The 21,998-nt window shown below is 51.6% G+C and overlaps 1 protein-coding gene across 1 annotated transcript in view; it reads right to left on the minus strand.

Moving 5' to 3' along the window:
- Positions 1–21,998, minus strand: part of ALK (ALK receptor tyrosine kinase) — a 761,479-nt gene that overhangs the window by 30,679 nt on the left and 708,802 nt on the right. The window contains exons 14-23 of the mRNA XM_023217284.2: positions 18,278–18,409; positions 17,017–17,161; positions 13,684–13,866; positions 12,371–12,469; positions 11,731–11,883; positions 10,298–10,402; positions 8,170–8,356; positions 7,345–7,435; positions 7,172–7,236; positions 5,542–5,671 (exon numbers count right to left, since the gene is read on the minus strand). Of these exons, the coding sequence (XP_023073052.1) occupies positions 5,542–5,671; positions 7,172–7,236; positions 7,345–7,435; positions 8,170–8,356; positions 10,298–10,402; positions 11,731–11,883; positions 12,371–12,469; positions 13,684–13,866; positions 17,017–17,161; positions 18,278–18,409 (1,290 nt within the window). The remainder of the gene's footprint in view (positions 1–5,541; positions 5,672–7,171; positions 7,237–7,344; positions 7,436–8,169; positions 8,357–10,297; positions 10,403–11,730; positions 11,884–12,370; positions 12,470–13,683; positions 13,867–17,016; positions 17,162–18,277; positions 18,410–21,998) is intronic.

Genomic DNA, 21,998 nt, shown 5'->3' on the forward strand with positions numbered 1-21,998 from the left:
ATGTGTGGTGTGTGTGTGGCATGTGTGATGTGTCTGGTGTGTGTGTGAGTATATGTATGTGATATATGTGTACGTGTGGGGGGCGTGTGTGCGGTATGTGTTGTGTATATGTGAGGTGTGTGTGTATGTGTGGTGTATGTATGTGGTATGGTATATGTCTATGTGATGTGTTTCTGTGTGGGGGGCGTGTGTGTGGTGTGTGCTGAGGCAGGAGAATCACTTGAACCAGGTAGTGTAGTGTGTGTGTTGTGTATATGTGTATTATGTGTTGTGTATGTGTGTGGTGTGTTTTGTGTGTGTGTTGTGTTTATGTGTGTATATGTTTTGTGTATGTAATGTACGTGTGTGGTGTGTGTTTTTTGTGTGTTGTGAATATGTGTGGTGCCTGTGATGTGAGTTGTGTATATGCATGTGGTGTGTATATGTGTTTTTTGTGTGTGTGGCATGGGTTGTGTGTGTCTGGGAGGGGCTGTGTGCATGGGTGGGGTGGGGTGGGAGGAGCTGTGGACATTGGCAAACCCCATGCTGAATCTAGACTTGCAGAACATCGCCAGCCACTGCAGCCATCTGCATCCCTCCTGGGGCAAAGAGTAGGAATCAGGATTTTATCCCCATCTGCCACTGGAGTGCGGCACTTCCTCGGACCCAGCTGTTCTCACGGCCATGGTTGTGCGGCTTGCTATGGGTGCTCCCCACGGTGGGTTTGTGGGATGGAATTGGAAGATCAAGTAGGCGTGGGCGCTGCTTGATGGGAATGATCAGAGTCTCTGCTGCCCGCTCGTGTGCATGAGAGTCCAGGGTGGGAGTGCCGCGGCTCTGAGGGCTGTCTGCGCATGGGTTCTTCTGAGAGCACGTGTGAGTGCGAGGCCCCTAGGGCACTGGTGTTCCCTTCAGGGATGCCCTTTAGGTCAATATCCTACTTTTACTGTTGAGAAAACAGGAATGATTTGTTTGGTGTCACAGCTTCTGAGGGGCTATTCCCAAAGGATAATATATTCTAAAAATAAAATAGAATAATATTGAGATTGCTCCCTTTCTAAAGCATTAATAGCTTCTCCCCAAGTATTCAGAGATGAACCATCACAGGACAAAGGGTAGGAATCCTTTTGCCAAGTGAAAAACAGAATAGGACTTTTCTTTTTTTTCTTTTCTTTTTTTTTTGAGATGGAGTCTCACTCTGTTGCCCAGGCTGGAGTGCAATGACGCAGCTCACTGCAACCTCCGCCTCTCAGGTTCAAGCGATTCTCCTGCCTCAGCCTCCCGAGTAGCTGGGATTACAGGTGCCCGCCACTAGGCCTGGCTAATTTTTGTATTTTTAAAGTAGAGATGAGGTTTCACCACGCTGGCCAGGCTGGTCTAGAACTCCTGACCTCAGGCGATCTGCCCGCCTCAGCCTCCTAAAGTGCTGGGATTACAGGTGTGAGACACTGTGCCCGGCAGATGTTTTAAAATTGATGCATATAAAGATGAGAGGGAATGATGAAAAAGAGGCAAAGAATGCAGGTGGGGAACATAAACAAACAAAATGCAGCAGAAGCCCACTTTGAAAAGCGGTGAGGAATGGCCAAGTGCAATGGTTCATGTCTGTAATCCCAGCACTTTGGGAGGCTGAGGCGGGCAGATCACCTGAGGTCAGGCGTTTGAGACCAGCCTGGCCAACATGGTGAAACCCTGTCTTTACTAAAGATACACAGGTTAGCCAGGCATGGTGGCACATGCCTGTAATCCCAGCTACTCGGGAGGCTGAGGCAGGAGAATCACTTGAGCCGGGGAGGCGGAGGTTGCAGTGAGGCGAGATTGGGCCACAGAGCCTAGGCAACAGAGCCAGACTCCGTCTCAAAAAAAAAAAAAAAAAAAAAAAAAAAAAAAAAAAAGAAAGCAGCGAGAAGTCCCCACTTTTCCTTGGCACCAGATGTCCCTTATGTGTTTGGAGCCAGCATTGTCATCGTTGGTCTCTTGCCTGTGGACTGTGGACCTCTGGAATCCAATAAGCCAACTGTATTCTGAATGTCTTCCATACAGCCACTACCCACAGGCATTACCATGTCCCAAATAGTCACAGACACTGTTGTGATTAATGACCCACACCTTTATAAAGAGACTGACTTCTTAATGGCTTTTGTCATTATTGACTGAATTCACGGATACTAAAGTACAGCTCTTACCTATCCCTGGCATATAGGAAGTCCTGCATAAATATTTACTGAATAAATATTGGGTCTGTATAATTTTTTTTGACATTAAAAAGGGATCTTCATTCCTGAAGAGGTGGAGTCCTGGGACCAAGTGCTGTTTTCATCTGTACCCACGCATTTCGTTTCCATGACAGGCACGGCTGACCTGGGCATCCACTCTGTCTACTGCGTCTGCACGTCCGTCCTGTCATTTCATGTTTGCACAGATGCTGTCTGAGGCCAGAGCCTTTTATCCCATCTCAAAGGGCCTTTGATCCTGATCTAAAGCCTGTGGAGCCACTGAGCTCCAGAGCTGCCAGGAAGTGAGGACAGAGACCTTGTCTGATTCTGCACCCCAAGCCTGGTGCCTGCACACAGTAGGTCATCAGGGAACCCCTGGGAGTATCAGGGTGATTTCAACAAGTGAATCAGGTGGAATTCAGGCCTCTGAAGTCCGAGTTTCAGAATCTGGAGGCACACCTCCACCCGCTTTCTCTTCACAGCACGTTTCTCCATCCCTCATGTCCCTTGGCCGACTTACCCTCTTTTATCCTGTGTAGGATTTACTGAGATTAGCCCTGTCTGTCTGCTGGAAATCACATTCCTTTTTCACAGTCCACTGAATCCTTATCTTACAAAGTTGGATTTTGTGACCCTGAAATCTATGCAGGAAGCCCAGCTAAGCCCCAGGGAAGCTGCTGCCACAAACACATCCGCATTGGTGGCTCTGGAGGACCCCAATTGGACATTTGAAATCAGCCAAGGATCCCAGAAAGGACAGCTCACCTGGGCCTGGTGGGTGTATGGGAGGCGGGGAGGACCATGACTGGGGTGCTGCCGGGGTGTGCATGGTTGGCAACGAGAGCCACAGAGGAAAAGCGGGGCCAGGGGTTGAAAGAGCAGATTGGGTGAGGGTGGGACTCTGGCCCTGAGAAGTGGCTCTTCCAAGGGCAGGCCCCCCCTCCCCACTGTGGGCAACCCTCAGGTAGTGCCTGCTGTTAGAGGGCAGAAGTTGGGGACAGGCTCCTGTTCCGACTCTCCAAGGGCAGCACTCTGGGTTGGGGGTGGTGAGAGACTGAATGATCTGCCTTTCCTTGCTGGACTTTTTCTTTGTAATAATATTGGAATCATCTTTCATCATCAAAGGAGAGAGATGCCTTTGTCTTTGAGGGAGGGAGAGAGAAAGAGGAAGAGAGAGAGAGAGAGAGAGAGACAGAGAGAGAGACAGAGACAGAGAGAGAGAGAGAAGGTCCACTCCTCACTCCTACCCTCTCCTGCCCCTGAAGTCCTTGAACCTTGAACTTGCCAAGTGCTGGGCTCCCAGACTCCCTTTGCAAAGTCTCTCTCCTTTGCATACATACGACTTTCTCTTCTTGAGCCTCAGGAAGGTCCAGTGGGAGAACCAGGGCTGTGCCTCTCCCCAAAGTGTGATACCACGTGTCCCCCACTGACAGCAGCGCTGCTGAGAATCTCAGGGCATGAGAGTCAAAGGCTCTGCCCTCCTAGGTGGTGGTGGGAAAGCCATTGAATCTGATGCCTGTACCCTGGCAGAGATGCCGGGATGCCTGGCAGTGTTGGCTTTAAGCGCCCAACCTCATCTTGATAGTTTACAGTTTCCCAGAGGGGACCACTGGATAAGCAGTAAGTTGGAGAGAGCACTGAATCAGGAGTCATAAGGCCTGAGTTCTAGTCCCAGCTCATCCACTTCCTGTGTGGCCACGGCAAGTCCCATAATCTCTCTGGGCCACAGCTTTCTCATCCATAGAAATGGGGAGAGATCTGTATCGTCTGTTCCTAGGGTGGTGTTGAGAAATCTGGAAGGTCTGAGGAGGATGCTAGCTGACGAGGGCTCTTACGAGACAGGGGTAGTCTTTATCTCCCTGCTCCCTGCCCAGTCCTCCTGCCAGGTATGCTCAGGTGCACACACATTCCTCTTCTCAAGGGGTAAGACAGTATTCTTCTTAGATACCGAGATGGGTCACCCAGTGGCTAAGGTGAAGGTATTTTACATGGATCCTGACTGAAGGTAGAGATCAGAACAGCCATGACCTTGCGGGGCTTCCGTCACCACTTTGAGTCCCTGTGAGCAGTGTGGTCAGGTTGGGCTTTCTGGAACCACTGGCTGTTGGTCCTTCCCTGCTTTCCTGGGGGCGGGAGGGTGGCTGCTGCTTTTACTGTGCAAGTCTTCCCTGTGATCCCCACAGCACAGTGGTTCCTGGAGGAAGCCTAGATCCTAACCCTTGGGGCCTGCTCAGTTCCAGTTCCTGGTACCCAGGGCCTGCTGAAGACCTGCAGACCCAAGCATGGGCAGCTGGGCTCTGGGTCTGCCCAGGCTGCTGTGTTTAATAATTTAGAACCACCTTTGAGATGTTCTAGTCCAATCCTCAAATCTCACCTGTGCGGATACCCAGGTTAAAGGTTTAAGACTGCCCTAAACCACATGGGTGTCTAATGGCCAAGTTGGGGCCGGAGCTTGGGATTCCTGGGTCCACACTGGGTATCTTCACTTCCCAAGCTCTGTTAACCATAAGATGTGTGTAGCACCTTCCTAAATATGAGGTTAGAATGTCCAGGTATTATTATCCCTACTTGAGACAGGAGGACAGTGGGCTCTGAATGAGTAACTGCAGAGTGACCTGCCCGGGTCAGTTGCTTGAGTAGTGACATGGCTGGCATGAAAGTTCCCCTCTGTGTTTGTCTCTAGTTTGGTTTTCCAGAGTCGGCAGGCCATGAGAATGGATCCAGGCTATAGAATGCAGATATGATTTGGATTTGTGTCCCTGCCCAAATCTTACGTTGAATTGTAGTCCCCAGTGTTGGAGGAGGGGCCTGGTGGGAGGTGATTGGATCATGGGTGGATTTTCCCCCTTGCTGTTCTCATGATAGTGAGTGAGTTCTCATGAGATCTGGTTGTTTAAAAGTATATAGCACTTCCCCCTGCATTCCCTTCTTTCTGCTCCAGCCATGTCAGATGTGCCTCCTTCCCCTTTGCCTTCTGCCATGATTGTAAGTTTCCTGAGGCCTCCCCAGCCATGCTTCCTGTACAGCCTGCAGAACTATAAGCCAATTAAACCTCTTTTCTTTATAAATTATTCAGTGTCAGGTAGTTCTTATATAAATGCAAGAATGGACTAATATAAATGCATTGCAGGAGCCTTGCACAAGCTCCTTGGGCCTGGGGCTTAGCCATCATCTACCTCTGTCTTCTGTTCATTCTCTTCCAGTCAGTCACCCCCCTATCCAAGCCTAAAGTTGACTTCCTGAGTTCCACCGAGGAACTTGCTACCCAGGCTGCCCACTCTTGCTCCTTCCATCCTTGCTCCTGTCCTTGGCACAACAACTGCAGCAAAGACTGGTTGTCACTCACCGGGCGAGGGCGGGTCTCTCGGAGGAAGGACTTGAGGTCTCCCCCTGCCATGAGCTCTAGTAGGATGAACCGGGGCAGGGCTTGCAGGCTCACCCCGATGCAGCGAACGATGTTCTGGTGGTTGAATTTGCTGCAGAGCAGAGTGGGGTATAACCAAAATTAGCTGAGTCTGGGCGAACGTTAGATTGGGGGGAACAGGATACAAAGTTACATTTTCAGCAGCTACAATGTATAAATACATTCTGTAAATAGGGGCAGCAGGGGTCCCGGGCTGAGCCTAAACCCAGAATCTCACTGGTGAGCAGGTGGGAAGAACCAGAGCGGGCTCCACAGGAGTTCCGTTTGCAGGAGAGGGGCTGGAAGTGCAAGGATGTTGCTCAGGCACTTGGGTGAGAAAGTGTCTCGGGGCAGGAGGGTGTCTGTCTCAGATACTGGTGCACGGACTGGGCACTAGAATTCATGGTCGATTTCTCCCAAGAAGGCCTCAGGCAGAAGGTGAAGCAAAACAACTGCTTCTAAGAGAGACTGGGTGAGACTTGCCAGGTGACAGCGTGTGAAACAGACCCAGGAAAAGGGGATGGCCTCATGAGTCCATCAGTTTCCTGTGGATTCCTCATGGGAGGGACCAAGACTTGGGTTTTCTTGTTAACATGATCCCTTTAGAACACACAGGCAGTGGGGCCTAGGAATTCCACATGGGCCAACATGTGCATGCATGTGTGTGCATACACATACGTGTACACCCCCCCAAGTGTTGAAAGACTGGGTGATTAGACACCAACATATAATGGTTAGTTACCACCAAGTAGTGAGATTGAGCAATTTGGGTCTTCTTCAATATAATCTCATACTTGCCAAGTTTTATTCATAATCAGGAATTACATGTATCATCAGAAAATAAATGTTATTTTGTGTGTTCTCCTGTGACTCCAGACCTCACAGCCATATCGCTCACACTGCCTGGCCTTGTTACCCCTGCCACTTCCACCAAAGGGACATCCCAATCTGCCCCCACCTGTCAGGACGTTCAGAGTCTTCCTGGTGTGATGGGGGCCATGAGCCCCCACCTGATCTTGAGGTCAAACATCTGCCTCCTCCTTGAGGGGACCTGCTGCCACTGTGGACGCCCTCAGGAGCCACAGGCACTGAGACTCTCAGCTTAAATACAGACCCTGGAGCCTCAAGTCAAAAGGTGCAGCCAGCTTGAGACTCAGCCCTGCTGACGGGAGCCTAGGATGGGGTGGCCTCCCATCATATTAGGAGCACATTTACTGGGGTTGGTGAAGGGTCTTGGAGGGAGATTGTATCTTGTACTGTCAAAGTCTAGCATGCTCCATTTCTTAAGAAAAAGTGAGGGAAGAAGAACCGATGGAGAACAGCAGGGAACTGGTTGCAGACCGTGACATCGGTGGGATTATTAGGCCACACAGATTTTGTTTCTGAAACAACCACCACGGGTTGTTCCAGTCTGGTAAGAAGTGTCTAGAATGTTTGGAAGTCTCCTACTGGAGAAAAGGGGACATGCTGGGGACAACACCATTTCCCTTGGAGAGATCGATCTGTTAGAAACCTCTCCAGGTTCTTGGGGGCAGCGGGGAGTTGGGAGGAGGGTGTCTCTCTGTGGCTTTACCTGATGATCAGGGCTTCCATGAGGAAATCCAGTTCGTCCTGTTCTGAGCACACCTCAGGCAGCGTCTGGGCAGAGAAAGGGAGGGTGGGGAGGAGGAGGAGGCTGTGAGCTGACAGCCGCAGCCTACAGAGTCTGCAAGCCAAGGGCAGGCTCAAAAGTGAGCCACTTCTTACCTTCACAGCCACTTGCAGGGGGCTTGGGTCGTTGGGCACTCCGGACACCTGGCCTTCATACACCTCCCCAAAGGCGCCATGGCCCAGACCCCTGTGCAAAGGAGAATACAAGATGAGACAGAGTCAAACAGGCCACAGTAATGAGGCAGCTGGGGCTCATTACTGAGCCCGGGGCTCACATGTAGTGGACAAACACAAGAGGCAGGGGATAACATACACACTCAGGAGTAACACCCTCAACACGGCTGTGCTATGCAATCTCGGACTTCCAGTTCTTCATCTGAAAACTGGAAAGAAGGATTCCAACCAGGGACTCATGACAATGGTCAAATGTTTATTCATTCAATCAGTAGTTATTGAGTCTGATATTTGCCAGGGACACAGGGGTGTATGAACCATGGCTTTTCCCTGGGGAGGCTTACGCTCCTTTAGGACAGACATATCGCCGGGGGGTACTGGCTGGGGAGTGCTGCCAGTGAGTGACAGAGGAAGGTACAGTTGCTCTAGATGCTCAGAGGAGGGGCCCTTTGCTCCCCTGCTCCCCTGGAGGGAAGCAGGGCCAGGAAGCCTTGGAGAGAGCATACCTCAATGAATTTGGAGGAGAGCCCTGGTTCTCCTCTCATTGTATAAACTCCATAAACATACAGGAGTTAACTTAAACCAACACGCATGGCCCTGAATGTCAAGGCTTGTCTTCCTAGGAGGGCTAGGGGTGCCCATAGGGAGGGCTCTGCTGACCTTTTGTGGCTAGAGGAGTCTGCTGTGATAACATTCAGCCCCTAGACTGCAGCCCCTCTCCTCCCAGGACGGCAGCAGGGCGCTCACCGAATGAGGGTGATGTTTTTTCGCGGCACCTCCTTCAGGTCACTGATGGAGGAGGTCTTGCCAGCAAAGCAGTAGTTGGGGTTGTAGTCGGTCATGATGGTCGAGGTGCGGAGCTTGCTTAGCTTGTACTCAGGGCTCTGCAGTTCCATCTGCATGGCTTGCAGCTCCTGGTGCTTCCGGCGGTACACTGCAGATGGATGGTCAGCTGCAACATGGCCTGGACCAGGCAGCCTGGCCCTTGAAGCACTACACAGGCCACTTCCTACAGGAAGCCTCCCTGGATCTCCGTATCCTCCCCTGAGCTCTGAACCTTTCCATCATACTTAGAAATACTAACAAAATGATTTTAGATGTGAAGGTGTGTCTTTAATTGAAACATGATTTAAAGTAAATGTAAAGCTAAAAATCACAAATCCAGAAAAGAATTATTTGTATTATACAGGGCAGAGTCATGTTAGTCTGGGTCCTCCAAGAAGCAGACTGGAGACGGGATTAGACCCAAGATGGTCTGCAGATTTTATTAGAAGAAATGCCCATGCGAGGAAATGGGGAGGGAGCCAGGGAAGGCTGGGTGAGCCAGCAGACCGTGTTGCAAGTCTGACCCCATGTGAACGAGGGAGGGAGGGAAGGTTGGGTGGAAGCACCCTGGGTGCCATGCAGCCTAAGGAATTTTCAGCAAGGCCCTAAGGGGTTCTGGAGCCAAAGTCAGTCATCAGAGGAGTCCCACGGCTCCCAGGAAGTGGCCTGCCTTAGTATTTCTGCTGTGCTCAGTCATGGGGTAGGGCAGCTTCAATGCAATCACAGCAGTGGATTGGAGGGTGCAGCTGGGATCTTGGTCAATTGTGTTTCCTGTGGTTGGAGAACTGCCAAGCCGCAGAGTTGGAGAAGAGCCACATAAAGAAAAGATCTCTAAGTTGGTGTCTGGGGATCTGTGCTCTAATTCCGCCTCTTGTTACTTACAAGCTGAGCCATGAGGACCAGGTCACAGGACCTCTTTGGACAGTAGTTTCCCGCTCTGTAAGCAGGGATGGTAACTCCTGCCCTGTTTCCCTAACCACTCCCACTCCCCACCCCCAGGGTTGTCAATGAAATGAAATTCACCCCCGTAAAATGGTTTTGAAAATTTCTAAAGAGCTCTACCAATGTGAATGACCATTATCACTCCTACATGTGAGGATGTTCTGGAAGGCAAACTCCATGGGAGCCAGAACAAAATTGTGATTCAGAGGGTAGATTCTGTGTGTAAAGCCCAGCCCCCTGCCACACGGGCCAGGGCAAACGCGTCACCCACTATGTGCTCAGTTCCCTCCTCTATGCTATGGACCGACCATGATCAGATTAGGGTTACTTGAGGATCGAATGAACTGAAATGTGCAAATTGCTGAGCATGTAGTAACCATGCAACAAGTGTTAGCTCCTATTATCCTGTCCCTTTGAGGGATGGCACCATATGGGGACGCAGTGCGTGCTGCCATCTCCCTTCTACCGGAAGATCCCTTCGCCTGCAGGGGCCAGGCCTGCGAGGGCTCCCAGGAGCCTTTCCCTCTGCCCTTTTCAAGCCTCTGCCCATCTGTACTGGGCATGTCTCTGCCAGCAGTAAGGGCTGGTTGGGACCACACTGAGCTCTCTGTGACCTGCAGGTCAGCTCACCTTGGCTCACAGGCTGAACAGAAATATACTCAGAAACCGATTTTCCCATCCATCTGCCTGGAGGGTGGTGGAGGGCTGGTTTGGAGAAGAGTGGGCTAGTGCATTATACAGGGTGGGAGCCAAACGGGAGCTGTGCCGGCAGAAGCACATGGGAGCTAGAAGTGATGTCTAGGGGTGGGGACGAGCTTTCCCCGTCGTGAGGAACACTGGAGAGCTCCCCACCCCCGATCAGCCAGGAGGATACACACGGGGCTGAGGTGCAGAATCAGGGGCTCCTCAGGGAACTGCAGCTGCTCTGGTGGGGGGAAGGTTGCGAGCTTCGGTTTTGGCTTGGCCTGGGCTTCCCTAATCACCACCCCACCCAATTCCAGGGACTAGCGTAACGAAGTGACACCCTGGCACCCGTGGCACAGCCTGAGACACTATTCAGTCCTGCCTTCCCGCCCCCTTGGGAGTCCCTGGGGCTCTGTGCACTCACCAATCATGATGCCGGAGAAAGCCAGGACCAGGGCAGCCACGAGGGCAGAGGTCACCACGGAGAGGATCAGTGAGAGTGGCAGGTGCGGCTCCGGGGTGGGCGACACTGGAAGACAGGTCCCAGTGGGACACTGACAACCGCACCCTTTCTCCTTTGAGCTGGTCCCAAGTCAAAAATAACCTCTCCAGCTGAGACAAAAACTACCTGCTCCCTCCCATCGCTGGAGACCTTGTCACACTTCTCTTTTCAGAGAATCATGAGCAGGACCAGACTCATCCTGGTTTTACAAGCTTTTAGCTGTAGCTTTTGAGTGGAGGGAAATTTAACAGGGATGAATATCAATGGCGGGACGTTGGTTCAAAACATGAGCTGCACAACTACAGGGTGAGGATGGAAGGTGAAACGAAAGTAGATCTGGAAGAGAGGTGGGGGCCGCAGGTGACCAAACAACAGGGTGCGCTCTAAGTAACACCCTGTGAGGCTAAGTTACTTCCCTGTGGCCCTGAGGCACTGGGCTTAGAGTGGGGAGGGGTCCTGTGCCCTCTGCTGGCCAGACCACACAGAGGCATCGTGCTTGCTACTGGACACTACATTTCAAAAGGGACATCGACAATGGAACACATGCAGAAGAGGGACACTGGTGCGGCGGGGGGAGGAGACACAAAACTGCATCCTGTATGAACTGCTGCAAACAAACAGGTTATTTAATATGAAGAAGAGTTAAAGGAGGAGGATTGGGCCATTGCTCATGCCTGTAATCCCAGCACTTTGGGAGGCCAAGGCGGGTGGATCACCTGAGGTCAGGAGTTCGAGACCAGCCTGGCCAACATGGTGAAACCCTGTCTCTACTGAAAATATGAAAATTAGCCTGGCATAGTCGCAGGCGCCTGTAGTCCCAGCTACTCGGGAGGCTGAGGCAGGAGAATCGCTTGAACCTGGGAGGTGGAGGTTGCAGTGAGCCAAGACCACATCATTGCACTCCAGCCCAGGCAACAGGAGTGAAACTCTGCCAAAAAAAAAGAAAAGGAGGAGGATGGGAGCGCTGTCTTCAAACACTGCACGTGAAAAGCTGCTGCTGTAAGGAAACCTAGGAGAGGAAGGTTAAGGGGACAGCGCTCCGGCTCTGAAACTGCCCAAGGGAACAGAGCGCCTTAGGAGCAGTGAGATCCCTGTCACTGGGCATGTTTAAGTGGGGGCAGAGTGGCCCCTCAGTGGGGGTGGTATTCTATACTAGAGGACTTTTAAGACTCCTTCAGGAGCCATGGCCCACCTTTCACACAGGGGTCAGAGCACTCGAGCTGTCGCAGGTAGGGGAGGGACAGAAAGCTTACAAAACCGAATCCAGGGTGTCCTGGAACCTAGAAACCACTTGTGGTCATGTGCCAAATCTCAGGCTGTCTGCCCTTCTGCCTCCCCCGGCCCCGCCCCCTTACCAATGCAGGAGACGCCATCCTCTGCCAGCACTGTCCCGTGGTCACAGAAGCAGATGACCTTGTGGCTTTCAGTGTCCATGTGACATTCGTCTACCTCACAGTGACTGCAGTTTAGATAATGCTTAATATTCACTTCCCCATGGCCTTCCATCACTGGTGACAAGGAGGGACGGTCAGTCACGGGCCGAGCCTGCTTCCCCACTCCCAGCCTCAGTACTATGTCTCCAGGTGGTCACTGTGGGTGCTCTGGTCCCTGTTCCTAGGTCCCGTAGCCACTGGAAGCACAACTGTGTAGGAGAGTCTTCCTGTGCATATGGAGAGTGCAGTGGAGGCAGCTGGCATGGGTGCCTGTGGATGTTTGCATTTGTGTGGGAGGAAGCGCACATGTGATCTTTAGGTTGGCTGGTGCAGGTATTGGGCTATTATTGTTACCTTTCCTAGGATTCTGCCTCTGCATTCATATGAAAGCACACATCCTGACTTCCAGGAAATGTGGTGACCTGCGCTATAGGAAGCTTGTCTGCCAGGGACCCATAATTGTGCCTCTGTATCCTGGATACATGTCAGAGACTCTGAGGTTTTGGCTTGGTGGGAGGACTGACCTAAGGAAGTTTGTTCTGCTGCCTGGAAGAGGGGCTACCTTTTAAAGCTGGGGTGTACAGGATGCCCAGTGGACTGATGAAGGACACCCCATCTTCCCCATCCATTTCGGGGTCATTGTTTGAGGCTGCATTGCCGCCTGAGTAGCAAACCAGAGCAGAGTTTAACATGGGGGGTGCGTGCCAAAATCAACACACATGCACATCAGCGGGGCATGCAGCTCTGGCCAAAGTTAGGGGGTCACTGGGGACCTCAGGGATAGGGATGCGGGGAGGGAAGGGAGGCTCAGGGCACAGAGGCTGCACGTGGGATTTGGCCCAGTAGATGCTGGGTGTGTGGCTACTTTCCCCTCAGGTCCAGGCCAGCTCCGATGGAGGAGGGGTCTCTACCACTCTGCTGGGGGCCCACTAAGAAGTGGTTAATGTGAGCAAGAGTCCGAAAAGTTCTAGTCCTTCTAGGCTGGGATACGCCCGTGGTGCCTCTCCCAGGACTGGTCAGGATGAAGAGCTGCTCTCCAGCCCCACTGGGTCAGGGTTGGGTGTGGCGGGGTGTGGGGATTGCGGGAGATGAGCCCCTGTACCCTAAGGCTCCTGTCCCTCCTTTCACCTGGGGCTGGGCTATCTTTGGGCTCCCCCCTCGGGCTCCTCCCACCCACCCAGCTTGGAAAAGAAGAGCATGTGGTGAACACAAGCATCTTACACACAGCGTCAAAGCAAAACACAGACACGAACACCACAGAGCATGCATGCATTCGTCCTAATCTGTGGGGAGCGGGGAGCCATCGTCTCCCAGCCTCTCAGCTTCAGAAGGCTCTGCTGACTGTGCTCTGAAGCCCAGATGAGGCAGCTGGGGTCAATGGCCGGCTGCTTGCTGAAGGGCTGGGCTAGGCCTGCCTGCAGTTGCCCTCGGGAGTAGCTCCCGTCAGCAGGAACAGCAGCGCCTTCCAGGAAGCTGGTGGGCTGGGGTAGGGAGCAGGAGTGAGGAGTCCATGAAACCACAAACCCGCCCCTTCAGGAGCTGGCTTGGCCAGGCCATCCAAGGGAGGCTGGGGGAGTCCTTACGGGTGACTCAGAGACTAGTCTGGAAAGCCAAAGCCTCTTTATCATCGACTTTGGGGGAGATCAAGAATCACATGGGACCTTGATGTTGTCGCTGAGGAAGCCTGGAGGCAGGATGCTGGCTCGAGAGCCAACACCCTGCCTCTGGCAGGTCCAGCCAGGTGGAGACGGAGGCGTGCAGTCACATCACAGTCCACACGTGGGCAGGCCAGGGGAGGGCCGGGAGAGGGCAGGGAGGTGAGGAGCCTAGGACTAAGGGGGAGGGAGTGACACCTTGAACACGAATCATCTTTACCTATGTATCCTCCGCCTCCTCCACCTGAGGAGCACCCCCCTCCACCCCCTCCGAAACCCCCTCTTGTCTCCCACCCCCACTTCTTCATGGCCTGGGGGCAGGAATGTCCTCCGGTGGCACCCTCCAGCAAAGATTTTCCGGCCCAGAGCAAGGAAGTGTTATCATTCCAGCCACCTCCACCACCTGCGGGAAGAGATGGGGAACCCGCGTGAGGATGCCGGCCAGAAGGATGCAGGATGCCTTGGAGGGCACCTGCACCAGCTCCAGCTCCCGGGGCCCATCTTCAGTAGGAGGCTGCTTGCCCTAGGGAGACCTGTTTGGCCACAGCTGAGTACACCCAGATGAGAGCGTGCCTTGTACCCCTGCTTCCTGCCAGTCCTCTCTGGCTCAAAAGGAGGGGCTGTGCTTGGTTAAGGATCGGGGGAGGTGGGCAGACAGGCAGCATGGTAACTAAACTCGTTCCTCTATCTTCTCTTCATGTCAGCCAAGCCCCATAACACTGGACCTTCATTTCATTAACTGCCTCCCATCCTAACAAGAAATGGGACTCATTAGTCTTTGAGCAGCCAAATGTCAAAACCCTGCACTAAAGTTCCTTGCAGGAATCCTGGACTAGGCACCACAGAGCCCACTGCTGTCTGTGAAAGCATGGGCAAGAACGCCCATTCTGAGCCTGTGTTTCTTCACTTGTAGCTTGGGGATAATAAGACCCAGCTCACAGGGTTGATGTTAAGATCAAAGGAGACAGTGAGTGTATGAAACGCTCCACAAACTGCCAGGGGTGAGGAGTGTCAGGGGCTTGAGAGGCAAAACACACGCGTGCAGACAGCCTCACACCTCGGCTCAGCCTGCTTAGAGGTTCTCCAGGGCCAGGCTCTCAGGAACCGCTCCAAGGTCAGGAACAGAAGCCCTGGTCAGTGGTGGACGATGCCCTGGCAACAAAGGCAGCCTCGGGGCTGTGCTTCCCAATGCCTGGGGCTGCTTTGGGCTCTTGCAAAGGAAGCTATCTACAGAGCCGAGGCTGAGTGTAGCCAACCTGTGTTCCGTTCCATAGGACATTTGAACAGACATCTACAGTTGTCCCTCAGTATCTGTGGAGGATTGGTTCCAGGATCCCTCCATCACACCAAAATAAATGTCCCTTTATATAAAGTGACATAGTTTTTGCACATTCTCCCATAAAAAAAATCATCTCTAGATTACATATAATACCCAATACAGGGTAAATCCTATGTAATAGTTACTGTATTGTTTAGGAAATAAGTCTGTACATGTTCAGTAAAGATACAAATATCTTTTTTTTTTTTTTTTTTTTGAGTATTTTTGATCTGTGGTTGGTTGAATCCAATGAACACAGAACTGATGGATAGGAAAGGGTGACTGTATCCTAAAAACTCTAAAATCCTTTCTGCTGCAGCAGATGATGTGTGGTGGGGACCCGGACATTAATGGTGGAAGGTAGAAACAGCAGTGTGTGTGTCTGCCGGAACCCTACGGGTGAACCGGCCTGGCAGGGTTTCTGGAAGCACTTGTGGCCGGGATTCCTTGGGACCCAGAGGGACCTGTAGGTGGATAACTGTCTTGTTAGAAAGAGGAAGCGAGGTTTGGAAAATGAAGCTGAGGTCAGGAACAAGCTTGAATCTAGAATGGGGACAAGCAGAGCTGAGACGAGGCCATCAGGCAAGCTGGGGGCACTTTGTCAGCCATGAAACCTGCAGGGGTGGGTGCTGAGCTTGGGTCTCGCTGTCCTCCCTTCTGCTCTCAGAGGAGCGTGTGGGCCTGTCAAGGCTGTTGTCATGTGGCAGAGGGAAGACCCCTTAGGCGTGATAGGGGCCAGAAGTTGGCTCTGGTGTTTGTGCAGGGCTGTGAGCAAGTGCATAATAAATAAATCAGAACGAGATGGTGGAGACCACGTGCTGTGCTTTCATCCTGCTCAGCCCCAGCTGAGGAGGTTTCTGACCCCATACCCACCTTGCAGCCTTCGAGCAAATGTGTGGAAAGGAAAATAACCCATATCAAAATCAGAACAACGGTGTTTTAAAAATACGAATTGAGCCACTGGCCAGACGCAGTGGCTCACGCGTGTAATCCCAGCACTTTGGGAGGCCGAGGCAGGCAGATCACTTGAGGTCAGGAGATCGAGACCAGCCTGATCAACATGATGAAACCCCATCTCTACTAAAAATACAAAAATTAGCTGGGTGTGGTGGTGTGTGCCTGTAATCCCAGCTACTCGGGAGGCTGAGGCAGGAGAATCGCCTGAACCCACGAGTCAGAGGTGGCAGTGAGCCGAGACCGTGCCACTGTGCTCCGGCCTGGCGACAGAACGAGACTCTGTCGCAAAAACAAACAAACAAACAAACAAAATTGTCTCCATCACTAAAAAGCTCAACCATGTTGAGAAAAAAAATAGTCATCAGGCCTTGGTGAGCCCATTGGCTCTCCTGTAAAACAGGAATGGTATCCGCGTGGAAACCTGCAGGGTTGTTTTGACAGCACATGTGCAACAGAGGCAGAGGTGCTTCAGGGTTTCTCAGGTGCTGGGCCTCGGTAGAGGTGCTGTGAATGTCACTGGAGAACCTCATGGTGGACCCATGACTGTTTCTACTCTTCTATCTCTAGTTGTCTCTCAATTGAGAGACAGTTTGCACATTTGTTTTAATTAATCCCAAATCTTAAATGCCTTCTAAGATCCTCCCACAGTCTGATTGTGTGGAAAAGAAAATACAAAAAGGAATTGCATTTTCTGTCTTTAGGGGTGGCTGACTTTAGAGGAATCAGGGAACTGATACTCTCTTCCCTGCCTGTCTCGCATTTTTGTGCTTCTGGCTCCCACTAATGAAGGAAGAGAGCTCAGCCGTGGAGAGTCAAGAAGGAGATTTTCCAGTGGGGTATGCTTGGGTCTGGCAGCCCTGGGCCTGGAGGTCTGTACCATAGGGGTCTAGGGGGCCTGACATTGCCAAGAATTTTTTCATCTGCTCACATCTTAACTGGGTGGCCCATCTGCCCCTGGAGGAAGAAGGAATCTCCGGGGGAGGCTCTAACAATTGCATGTTGGTAAAACCCAGGGAGGGTCAGCTGGCTGATTGACGGCTGCTCCCTGCCTCACTTTCTCAGTGACCTTCTACCTGTCCAAGCTCCAGGTCAGCAGGACGGCCTGCAGGGCTCCCAGGGTGCTGCCTGCCCTCCCTCCCTGGATATTGGGACCAATATCCAGAGCTCCCAGCATCCCAGGTGCCAGTGACTAAGATGCCCTCAGGCATGCGATGGCATCAGGGCCCAGCTGAAAGCCTGGGAGAGGTTCCGGGAGAGGGCATGCTTGCGGCGCTTTACCTGCGGCTCCGGAATTGCCGTTCAGCCCTAGAACCGAGGAGTTATTCTCCAGTCTCTCTGGGTGGAACGTGTCTGTCTTGGCCCCATAGGCCCTGCCGCCACCTCCGGCTGCAATGATCAGGGGCACCGGCACTCCATCCTTCATCTGACCGGGGAGACGTTGAGACATTGAGAAACCCAGCTGTGCTTCCCCCTGGAGCCCCCAAGCCCTGGTTAACTCAGCCTGACTGAGGGTTTGCTAGGCAGTGGGGTGACCTGGTGACCTCTCAGTGGTCTGAGGTGGTTTGCGAGCTCTGAACCCTTGTTACAATAACCCATTGGCTCCACAAGCTTCTCTATCAGTCAGGGTTCAACCAGAGAAGCAAAACCTATATACCAAAAGCAAAATATATATACCAGGAGGTGGGGGTTGATCTTAGAGGCTGCTTCCTCTACTTCCTCCAGCCCATTTCCTGAAGCTCCTCAGACTGGCCTCAGAGGTCTGGATGCTGGTGATTAGAAGCAGGTCTCTCTATGCTCTCTCTCCCTCATTCTTAGGGGTCTCTGACTCTGGCCCCCAAAGATTCAAGATTAAGCCCTCAGCATCACAGTCCTGTGGGAGGACCTAGCAGGTGGCCTCGGTCTTCAGTTTCTGGCCTAGCTGTGATGATGTCAGAAAAATCCACCTTAGGACAGAGAGCTGGTCCAGGAGGGCACAGTAGAACCCTCTGAAAGTAGGATGGCAAAGGCTGTGCATGGTGAAATTGAGCTGCTGTATCAGTAAGAGAAGAGTCTACCCTTTCCTGGACAGACAGACTCTATATCGCTGTGGATCTTAGTCTGCTCACCTTTATTTTTTAATTCTTTTATTGGTTTTAGAGACAGGGTCTTGCTCTGTTGCTCAGGCTGGAGTGCTATGGCGTGATCACAGCTCATTGTAGCCTTGAACTCCTGGGCTCAAGCGATCCTCCTGCCTCAGCCTCCCAAGTAGCTATGACCATAGGTGCAAGCCACCACAAGTGGCTAATTTTTAAATTTTTTTTGGTAGAGACAAGGTTTTGCTGTGTTGCCCAAGCTGATCATGAATTCCTGACCTCAAGCGATCCTCCTGCCTTGGCCTCCCAAAACACTAGGACTGCAGGAATGAGCCACTGCACCTGACCCTGCTCATCTTTAAATGGGGATAAGAGCATCTGAGGTGTTTCTGTCCCAGGGCTGTCATGAGGCTCTAACATCGCAGATTCACAGAAACCTGGTGGAAATCTCGCGGTGCAGACCTTACCTTAAATACGTAGGTGGCTCCACCCCCTCCTCCTCCTCCTCCTGCCCACTCATGCACGCTTCTGTTCACACGGATTTCTTCTTCTATCACATTGTTCTCTCCAATGCAGACTTTCTGGATTAACTGGTTTGTCTGTAGAAACAAAAAGCACGTTAGGTTTGTGGCCAAACCAGAGTTCTCCACTTTGCAGCAGACAGAACTTCTGTGCTTAAAAACAGGATCTGACTCTCTCTCAAAAAAACTTACAGTTGAGTTTAGGAGGCAGAAAAATACACTAATAACTGTCCCTCTGGGCAGTGTTGGGGAAGGACCACAAGGATGGCTTAGACAGAAAATGCTAGGAGAAACTGGGAGCGAGAGAGCAAGGTTTTATTGCTGTGAGGACTGCCTGTAGGAGGCGGCTTTTAGTTGAGCCTTGAAGGATAGGGAGATTTTTTTGTTTGTTTTGTTTTTTTTTCACAGAGAGTAGGGCAAAGTTATGTCATTGCAAGAACAAAGAGTGGCATGAGCCCAGAGGGAAGTGGGTGAGTGGGGTGTGTGGGGGAAAAGCACAAGGGTCTCTTTGGCCCACAAGTCTGTCAGGACAGAGAAATTGTCCAGGATGACCTGTTTCGATCCTGTGGGATGAAGAGATCCGAGAAAGAATGGGAAAGTCGTATGTGGTGAGATGGGGCTGGAGGGAGTGTAAATTAGGTGGGTAGAGAGAATTAAACTGAACAGTCTGATCGTGGCTAGAGGCCTTGAAGGCACTGTGAGGAGTGGACTTCATTCTCTATGAGAGCCATTCTCTCACTGAGAGCCATCGAGGTTTTCTGAGAAGTCACAGCTCTGAAGCATCAGGAGGAGAGAAAAAAACCAGCAAAGGCCAGACTCAAGTTTTATTCCCAGTTCTTCTCTGGGAAAATCAGTTCTCCCTTTTGGACATCTCATTCCTCCTAGCTAATGTTCCGTTTCTTCCCTCCGGAATCTCTGGCACGGCCCTCTGCTTGCCTTGTAGAGTGAGCCCTGCAATCAGGTAGTCTGGATTCTCCACCCACCCCGGGAAACCGTGACAGGGGCCCTTGATCTCTCATCCTCCAGTGTGGCTGGGAATAAAGACAACACAGGTCATTGTGGCATTTACTGAGGGTAGTACAAGTAAGGCGTCTAGTGGAGCGCCTCACGTATAGTGGGAACTGAGTAAATGGCTGCTGTTCTTATCTGTTTTTGAGACAGTCTTACTTCGTGCAATGGCATGATCTCCGCCCACTGCAACTTCTGCCTCCTGGGTTCAAACAATTCTGGTGTCTCAGCCTCCCAAGCAGCTGGGACTACAGGCGCGCACCACCATGCCCTGCTAATTTTTGTATTTTTAGTAGAGGAGGGGTTTTGCCATGTTGGCCAGGCTGCTCTTGAACGCCTGACCTCGGGTGATTCGCCCGCCTCGGCCTCCCACGGTGCCGCGATTACAGGTGTGAGCCACTGTGCCCGGCCAGCTGCTGTTCTAATTTAGATTCACTTCTGGGCCCACATATGCTCCTGGTTGGGGCTCAGGTATTAGAGCGCCGTCAAGATTGTGCTGGAGATTCTGTAACAGAATCCTGGAATCCCTGAAGAAGGAGGCTTCAAAAACAGCCACGCCTGCTTGTCGGCCACCACAGCTCAGACGAATTCTTCAAACACCAGCCTGACCTCGGAGGAAAGTAACTTTTCTTTCACTTAACAGAAAAAAAGCCAGTAAAACATCACATTTCCATCGATGCTGCTTCGTAACCAGCCAGTGGATGCAGCCATTCTTCGTGAGCCACTTCTTAGGCTAAAGCACTCAGGGGTGCCGGCAATGAGTACTACAGAAATTTCCAGATAAATAGCCGAGAAGCAATTTGTTCCATGGCATTTTGGATTTAATGATGGAAATAATTTGATATTTCTTAGAGTGGATTTAGTGTGGGTGGAAGGCTCTGAATTGCTATTGTAGAGAGCTGGCATTTCCCGTACGTATGTGCAGCTATGTCCTGGCCTGGGGGGAGACTCCTGGGAGGAGCCTGCTCACTGCCACCTGGCACAGGCATGAGTTGCAAGAAATGTGCTCTGAGGGTTGGCCCTGGGGGTGAGCTGTCAGCTGGGCAGAGCACAGGGTTCCAGGTCCAGTCTGGGTTCCTTTTTTTTTTTTTTTTTGGGACAGGGTCTCACTCTGTCACCCAGGCTGGAGTGCAGTGGCGGGATCATAGCTCACTGTAGCCACGAACTCCTGGGCTCAAGTAATCATCCTGCCCAGAGTAGCTGGGACTACAGGCACAAGCTACCAGCCTTGACTAATTTTTCTTTTTTCTTTTTTTTAGAGACAGGGTCTTGCTTTGCTGCCCAGACTGGTCTCTGACTCCTGGCTTCAAGCAGTTCTCTTGCCTCAGCCTCCTGAGTAGCTGGGAGTACAGGTATGAACTACCATGCTCGACTTATTTATTTATTTATTTATTTATTTATTTATTTATTTATTTATGTATTTATTTGAGACAGGGTATTGCTATGTTGCCCAGGCTAGTTTCTAACTAAGTGATTCTCCTGACTCAGCATTCTCAAAGTGTGGGATTATAGGCATGAGCCATCACACCCTGCTCAGTCTGGGTTCTTGATGGCTCTGCCAGAGATTTGCTGGGCTATACTAGGTGAGGCACCCCGCCTCCCTGGACTTGTCTCCTCATTTGGAGATGGACCGGTTGCCCAGTCTGAACCAGTGGTGCTAAGAAGGTCCACCCCCTCAGCCTCTGCTCCATCTCCTCTCTTGGCTGGTGGGCAGCAGTGGGACCTACGGGATGCCCTCCCCTAGTGAACAGATTGGAGATTGCTGGGTTGGGGAGGAGAGAGCAGTGGGGCTTGAGGATGGGTTTTCCTGTAGTTAGAGCCTGGACCCATGCTCATCACCCCGCGCCTGCTTCTGGTGTCTCCTTTAGATCAGGTGGGGGTGGGAAGCGGTCGAGGCTCTTGCTGGACCAGTAGCAGCATTCGGAGGAGCTGCTGCCCTTTCCTCACCTGACTTCCAGGACTTCCTATCCTCTTGTATCCGCTCCTACCTCCCTGGTTCCTCTTTTTTGCCCCCCTTTGCTGGTTCCTCTTCTTTTCCTGACCTCTAAATGTTGAGGGTCCCTAAAGTTCGGTCCTCGCTTTCTTCTCTATCTGTACTGCATCCTAGGCAATCTCATCCTGTCTCAACTTTATGCTAATTTCTCCCATATTTATATCTATTTATACCCCCAGCCTGGACCTCTCTCCTGAACTCCAGTGGCCCGTTTCCCATCGTCCACCTGTCTGCCTGTGGCTGTCTACCAGGCCTCTACAACTCAGCATGTCTGATATTGAACTTCTGATCTTATCCCCAAATTTGCTCCTTCCACAGAGTTCCCTAAGTCACGTGATGGCAGCTCCCTTCTTCCAGTGGCTCAGGCACAATTTTTGGAGTCATCCTTGACTCTTTTCTTTCTCTTAATTTCTCATTCAATCTGGCAGAAAATCCTTTTGGATTTGACTTTCAAATTACGCCCAGGATTCAACCACTTTTCATCCCCTCCACTGTTACAATCCTAGTCTAAGCCATCATCATCTCTCGCCAGGATTAATGCCATAGCCCTTGAATTCATCGTCTTGACCCTTCCCTTGTATCCATAGATTCTTCAATGGTAGCTTCTTCACATTGCAGCCAGAGTGAGCTTTTTAATACACATACCACATTAGGTCACCATTTGCC

The sequence above is a fragment of the Piliocolobus tephrosceles genome, chromosome 15 (assembly GCF_002776525.5).
Source record: "Piliocolobus tephrosceles isolate RC106 chromosome 15, ASM277652v3, whole genome shotgun sequence".
NCBI classification, from domain to species: Eukaryota; Metazoa; Chordata; class Mammalia; order Primates; family Cercopithecidae; genus Piliocolobus; species Piliocolobus tephrosceles.